The following is a 7,957-nucleotide window of genomic DNA, read 5'->3' on the forward strand; positions in this document are numbered from 1 at the left end:
GTGTTGGTTTCCTTGACTAAAACTATGACCACTAGCTTTTTTCACTGTCTGACGAAAACTAAATAAAAATTAAGCTAACTTAAAAAAACGTAAAAGTAAAGGCCCTTTTCCACTGGCAGCGATAACGATGACGATAACTATTAAAAAAAGTGGGTTTTCAATTGAAGTGGATCGGCAGCATCCACTCAACACCGATACAGACAACGATAGCCGACAACTACATCGTTAGGATCAACAACGATGTGGAACTGGGTCTCTGACAAACAGCTCGAGCGGCTGTTAATTGGCGCCTCTTCACATTGATGTCCGATAACTTTATCGGACATCAATGTGAAGGCATAATTATCGCTGTGATATTTTATGGCTATCGTCATCGTTATCGCTGCCGGTGGAAAAGGGCCTTAAGGCTGGGACTTTAACTGATTAATTGCGATGAATTAATTACAGAAAATTTACGAGGTTAAAAAAAATAACGCATTTTAATCGCATTTGGTTTTTGCACCACAGAACCTTCAGTTTCAGGCATACCGATCATAGCGATGCACCAACCAAGAAGAGACAACAAACGCAAAGAGAGAAGTAGCCCATCAGAGCGCTTTGCTTGGCCCAGTGGATGCGAAATTTAGATTTAAAAAACTCACTCGTAGATTCAATCGTACAACAAAATGTGTTTTACTTGAAAAAAAAATGCTTCTCAGGTCAAATATCGATGTGCGATTAAAATGCGATAACTTGTGATTAATTAATCACAGAGCCTGTAATTAATTAGATTAAAAATGTTAATCGCATCCCCGCCCTACTTAAAAGATAGAAAACTATGACTAAATATAGGCTATTTTCAGAGCGCACCGACAAAATACATTTTGACAAAATCAACTGTCGATTTAGTCGACTAAAATCTTATATTTAGTCAACTAAAACATTTCAGGTGACTGAAATATGACTAAAACTAAATGACATTTTATTCAAAAGACTGACTAAAATCTGCTGCCAAAATCAACTCTATTACTTTTCCACCCAAACAACTCTGGTTCTTGGACTGGTTCCATTCTGGATTCTTGGAACCGCTTGGTGCTTCTTCTTTTTTTGTTGTTCTGGTTCTGAACCAATTCTTTTTCATTGGAAACGCTCTGAACTGGTTCAATAACCACACTAAAGTGCTCGTCTCAGTACGAGGAACAGAGAAATGTGTTCAGTATCACAATGACCTGCTCTGCTGGGAGCAGCTTCTTGTCGCTGCTGAAACACATTGGTTTTTCAGTTTTCTTTTGTTTTCCTTTGTTCTATTAATGTCTTAACATTCTGTTAATGCGCTACAGATGGCTTGGTGTTAGCTGGATGGCTTGTTGGTCGGTCTGTATATTACACTTTGGTCCCAAACTAAACATATGGAAAAGTAGCCAAGTGGCTGTATTGGACTTGCACCTTCATGTTACCTGGAGGAAATTTTACGTGGAGATTGTCATGAAACTTGCTGAGCACATTCACGCTCCCTAGGAGATGAACCCTGAATATTTGTGTGAACTACAAGCTCATGTGTCACATCGCGGTCCAATTGGACCTGTGAATGGACGCGGCTATTATTGGAGTTACGAACCCGAAAAGTACCAAGATGTCGGAACTGGAGCCAAACGGAACCGGCTATTATGAGATTTTGGCTAATTCGCCTTGTCCACAGCTAGGAGTTTATCTTGTGTTTGTTGTGACTCAGGCATACCGGTATTTTTACAACTTACAGCTTACCCAACATTGTCATTGTTTTATAGTAAGATAAACACAGAAACACACAAACACACACACAGAGATTTGGCTCATTTATAGATACAGTAGATACAGTAGATAGATTTATTTTACATACATTTTATAATGTAAGGCTGAAACTGAAACCTTGCCCAAAGTTAGAGTTATATGTCATAGATAGGCTACTGTATTGTCATAGACGACTGGCGTCACAGATCAGTGGTTCTCAACCTGTGGGCCAAATTATTTGGGGTCCCCAGATGATTAGCTTAATGTGCAATATTGTTTTCTCACTCAACAGTAAGCAAATCAACATAACGTTTAAGTGTATAGAGAGCACATTTCTAAAGTGACAATACATTTAAGGACTTTTTAATACCTCTAAAATGACAAATTAAACATTGACCAAATTGTCAAATGTTAGAGGCAGAAATTGTGAAAAATGCTCACAACCGCCATGCAACTGCTATTTTCACAATACCGTGTTATACAAAATGTAATACCTCAACTCTTAGTGCTCGTGAGTTATGATTATTTTGGGGGTCGCGGCCTGAAAAGGTTGAGAACCACTGATGTCACAGGCTGCTCACGTGAATTCCAAAATCCACATTGGAGCCACGTCATCATCAAAATGAGAAAACATACTGCATTCCCAGAGCAAACATGGAACAAAACAATCCAAACAAAACAATGTAGCTATGTACAATAAATGATTACATATAAATGTGAATAATGTGTAAACAGAGCTGTGTTACATTGCAAATTAGAGGGAAGACTATCTTACTTACAAAACTATAAAAAAAGATTTGCATTTATTTTCTTTTGGTCAGTTTATCGTCTACTCAGGCTTTTGTGAACACCCCAGACAGTATTTAAGTTGCTTGTTTCAGTATTTAGATATTTCATATTCATTTTATCAGACACCGCCACCCTTCCTATACAAACCCATTGTAACTTAACCTCCATTTTAACCATGATAAATTCATCGAAAAACACCTGGTCCTTGGTTCTGGTGACTCATACTGTCCTCCTAATGCATGTTTAAAAAAAAAAAAAAAAATGTAATACAATAAATGTGATTGTTACTGTACTGTGTTCTTTGTCTCCTCTGACCAGGTGGTGTGCAAAGACAACGGCTTCTTCAACTACCCGATACCGAGCTGGTTCAGCACCACTAAACACGTGAAGCCTCTGGCCCAGAGACTGTGTAACACTGACAACCTGCTCTGCAGTAAGAGCATCACATGCACTACACATCACACTAGGGATGGGATAATCATTATTATCGTTTATCGTGATAAAGAAAACATTGTATCGTGGAGCTTTAAAGGACCAGGTAACCTCTGGGACAACCAGATCTTATTTTATTGTTGTGTGGGACACGATCAACACAATCCTGAATTATTTTTTGTGTTCAATCTGTGTTTTTAGATATGTTAGTATTTCAGCATGCTACAACTGGTCATATGATGCATTTTGCATCATATGACCAGTTGTAGCATGCTGAAATCGGCTGAAATACTAAAATATCTAAAAACACAGATTGAACACAAAAAATAACTCAGGATTGTGTTGATCGTGTCCCACACAACAATAAAATAAGATCTGGTTGTCCCAGAGGTGACCTGGTCCTTTAAAGTTATCGTGAAATTACTTTTTTTTTTTTGCAACATTTAACAAACTTTTGTCCGGCCTCCAGGTAAGACCTGCTATAACAATGTGAACCTGGGCTTCCTGATCGACGGCTCGTCCAGCGTGGGAGACGGAAACTTCCGCCTGGTCCTGGAGTTCCTGGCCGCCGTCGCCCGCAACTTTGACATATCGGACGTCGGCACACGCATAGGTCAGACATGGCATGACAGAACACACAATGCCACACACACACACACACACACACACACACACACACACACACACACACACACACACACACACACACACACACACACACACACACACACAGCATGTCGTTTACACGTTTCATTGTGTTGTTGTTTTAGTCGTAGAATCTCTTGAATAATCGTCTGAAACGTTTTAGTTTTAGTCCAGTTTTAAATATCTTAAGAGTTTTGTTGACTAAATCTGCAGTTGATTTTGTCAACAGAAATGTATTTTGGCAGGCATTGATGCCGTCATAAGGGCTGATTTTACACTTGGTTGCATGCTGAAAATAGTCGATCGACTATAGCTTGTGAGGCCAACCAAATAAAATGACTTGTCTTTTAGTTCTACTGAATCTTCCTCCCCAACATTTTAGTCTAGTTTAAATCTGTCTACTAAATTGTCTGTATTGTCAGTTTAGTCTTCATTTTAGTCATCATAGCTTAGTTTTTATTTTGGTTTTTATTTCGTTTTTGTCAGTGAAAATAGTCGACGAAAGTTTTTTGTAATAGTTTTAGCCGAGGAAATCAACTCTGCTGGGATGGAAGGTGAAAAGCGTTTATCTTGTGCGTGTGCGTGCAGGTGCGGTCCAGTTCACTTACGACCAGAGGCTGGAGTTTGGCCTCAATGACTACCCAGCTAAAGAAGATTCCATCAACGCACTGAGAAGGATCCCCTACATGAGCGGAGGAACCGCCACTGGTGAAGCAATCACCTACACCGCCGAGAACTTCTTCAGGTAGGGCAGGTCATCGCCATGTTGGCTTGTGGTGGATTTGTACACACTCAGTGTTACCCTAACCTGCAAATAAGACATTTGAGAACCACAAGTGATGCTAGTGAACTAGTGTGTGTTAGTAAATAAGTGTCATTCCTATTCTGAAGAAAACCTTAAAAGGATCCCTGGCTAATACGACAAATATGCCTTAATACATTATAATTGTCCTCTATAACTACAATGTAAAATTAAAAACACCTTACATATTTTATTTCTTCTAGAAATAGCTAATCTTTCACTCAATAGGGGAAATGCCTGTCGCAAGTTGATGATGTCATAAATGTCATGTGTGATCTATCCCTATGGAATTTATGGCATGCGTCGATACCTTTTTTCGACCAGAAGCTTCCCTCTTGGTTCTGACTTATCTCATCTGTGGCGTTATCGTTCAGCAGGAACATGGGGCCCGGGAGGAACTTCCTCATCCTGGTGACTGACGGCCAATCATACGATGACGTTACACGTCCCGCCCTCGCTGCTCAGAAACAAGGTCTGGCCCTTTCCACTTATTCCTTATAAAATATTGTGTCTTTTTTTTCACATTGGCCCCATTTTGACACCGATGGATTACGTTGATGGAACCAATGTTAACTAAAGCCTCTGATAAATGTAGCAATTTCTTCATCAATATCAGCCAGCAAAGACCAGAGGCGTCAATTGGGTATGGCCATTGGCAGCGTCATTGGATTCATCTTTTTTGCCTTCACCCGTGCAAGATACCAGTCATGTTGCCATACCATGGAAGTACATTTTTTCCCCCTTTAGCCAAGGTATGGAAGTTGCCATACCCAATTGACGCCTCTGGTCGTTGCTGGTTGATATTGATGAAGAAATTGCTACGTGTATCAGGGGCTTAAAGGGATATTCCACTTTCAAAAAAACTTTTGGTCACTTTATCATCTAATCAGGCTTTTATGAACACCCTGAACAGTTTTTAATTTACTTCATTCAAAATTTAAATATTTGATGTAAATGTTATCTGTCCCCCCAGGCTCAGGGCCTCTCCACATACACACCCATTGTAACTTCAAACTCCATTTTAACCATGATAGATTCATTAAAAACACCCATTATTTTTTCTGGTGACTCATACTACCCTCCTAATACGTGAGCAGGCTGTGTTTTTTCCATAACCCTTTTCATTTATTTTTAATAATTCTTTGGGAAAATGAGAAAAAATAAATACAAAACAAAATTATTTAAAAAAAAATTGAAAGTGGAATATCCCTTTAATGTTAAAAGGCAACAACATTGCCTGTGTTTAATCAGGATCCTATCATTAGGCCTATATTGTGAGGATGTGACGATTAGACATGACAATTGAACCAAGTTATGGAAGTAAGTAGCCATGGAATCCAACAGAGCATAGGAGTATATCTCCTTGTTTTCTCGAGCTGATAAGGAGGCAGTAGCATAATTTGTATAGGGTTGATGGGTTTTATAAACCCAAGGGCCGTCCCTACTGGCGACCGTGTCAAGTTCTTTTCTTAAATTAATTTTGTTTTCAATAAATAAAAATAGCCGCTCTACATACAGTGTATACATGAATAGGCTATTATATGTATTTACTGTAGTCATTTCCAATATATTAGGTGTCTCTAATCTCCTAATATATGGGCCCCCTCACAGCATTACAGAGCCCTTTTGATCTGAATACGGTCTAATTTCGCCCCTGTAAGGGGTGATTGTGTCAAGGCTCATTCATACTCTGGTTTAGGTGAGTATAGCAACTCACCGCGTTGTAGTTTTCTAAAGTCAGAAAACTACAACATTACATCACTCACCTGCGGCGACTAGCAACTCACCTCTCATCCTGACACATCTCTCTGTTTTTACATTACATTAGCTACATTACTCACCTCACTTTGGAGTATGAATGAGCCTTCAGAGCAGTGGTTCTCAACCTGTGGCACCAGGGGGGTCCCCAAATTATTTTGGGGGGTCCCCAGATGATTAACTTATGTGCAACATTGTTTTCTCACTCAACAGTAAACAAAACAACATAAAGTTTAAGTGTATAATTGTGTATTAAGTGACAATTTAAGGACTCTTTAATACCTCTAAATTAAACATTGGCCAAATTGTCATATATTAGAGGCAGAAATTGTGAAAATAGCCGATCTACATGCTCACAACGCTTCGCAACACAAGTCGTTGTGAGCATGTAGATCTGCTATTTTCACAATATAACCTTTTTATACAAAATGTAATGCCTCCACTCTTGGGAGGCCCCAGTTGGGGGGTCCACAGTTAAAATATGATTATTTTGAGGGTCCTTGTTGATTTCTCTGGCTCTGAGGCTCTGTGGCCAGTGAATGGTCTTCTTCTTCTTCAACACATAACAGGCAAATTCACATTCATTCTCGCATGACGCCGCCCTCTGCTGCCTGGCAGACCAAAGTGCACTATTGCACAACCAAAAAAAATAAAAATAAATAAATGTCTGTCTGTCTATCTACTATAACGTCGCAAAGGTAAGCCGCTTTTTGATGGCACCAGACCCAATAAATAAATAAATAATCTGGCAGTAGGAGAGTTAATGGAGGTGCTAAGTAGTTGTGGATATAGCCTACCAATGTATATACAGTATACAAAGACAAATGTATTTATCTTTATTTTTGCTGGGCTCAAAAGCCTATACTTACAGCCAAATATCTTGTGCTGCAGTGCAAAATCCGCAATTCTGTTAAACAACCAATAAAAGAAAAAAAGCCTAGTGCACTATTATTGTCAAAGCAAATCACTGTTCAATCAGTACCATTCAAGTATCGCATCACAAGTGTTAATTCACATTAAATAAATGATAATACCATCAACAAAAGGAGTGATGTATAGGCTATAGGCTGCACACAATGCAGATACTGATACTTTCTGGCACATTTTATTTTTCTCCTAACTTATCATGAAGGACTTCTAGTGGGCAGGAATCTTTGTCACCAATGTCACAGATTTGAACAAAGATAATTTTATTTGATGACTTCTTGGGGGTGCTATGGGCTTCTTTGGAGGTGCTAAAGAACCTGCAAGCACCCCCCTAGCGCCGCCTATGCTTTTTTCCGAACTTCGTCTGACTCCTCCCCTTTGCATTTTTCCCTCCTCTTTCTTTCCAACAGGCATCACCATCTACTCTGTGGGCGTGGCCTGGGCACCTCTCGATGACCTCAAGTCGATGTCATCGGATCCCAAAGACAGCCACACGTTCTTCAGCAGAGAGTTCACCGGCCTCGCCGAGTTCGCCCAGCCCATCGTCAGAGGAATCTGCCGCGACTTCACAGAGGCCACTAATATATAGACGCGCAACAACAACAACAACAACACCACACACAGTGGTTCAAGTGAACAGGAGAGATGTTTCAAAGCCAAATCATTTTCCACGGCAGAAGTCCCTCATCTACGTTAGTACCGCTATAGCCGTTCTCTGTACATCTGTGATGGAGTGGCAGTCTACACAGCTGTAACAGTGGTCCCTAAGGAGCTAGAGTTAGAAACAGAGGTTCTCAGCTGTGGTCCTGGGGAATCATGCAGGCTACTCATCCTCTATAGCAGGGTTCCCCAATA

General features: G+C 39.9%; 1 protein-coding gene across 1 annotated transcript in view; it reads left to right on the forward strand.

The window, feature by feature from the left end:
• Window positions 1–7,691, forward strand: part of coch (coagulation factor C homolog, cochlin (Limulus polyphemus)) — a gene marked incomplete at both ends in the record, with an annotated part of 17,399 nt that extends 9,708 nt beyond the window's left edge. Inside the window, 5 exons of the mRNA XM_080751081.1 lie at window positions 2,857–2,971; window positions 3,440–3,583; window positions 4,204–4,360; window positions 4,795–4,889; window positions 7,513–7,691. Coding sequence (XP_080607207.1) covers window positions 2,857–2,971; window positions 3,440–3,583; window positions 4,204–4,360; window positions 4,795–4,889; window positions 7,513–7,691 — 690 coding nt within the window. The remainder of the gene's footprint in view (window positions 1–2,856; window positions 2,972–3,439; window positions 3,584–4,203; window positions 4,361–4,794; window positions 4,890–7,512) is intronic.
• Window positions 7,692–7,957: the final 266 nt, after the last annotated feature.

Source organism: Nannobrachium achirus (genome assembly GCF_963921795.1).
Source record: "Nannobrachium achirus genome assembly, chromosome: 20".
NCBI lineage: Eukaryota > Metazoa > Chordata > Actinopteri > Myctophiformes > Myctophidae > Nannobrachium > Nannobrachium achirus.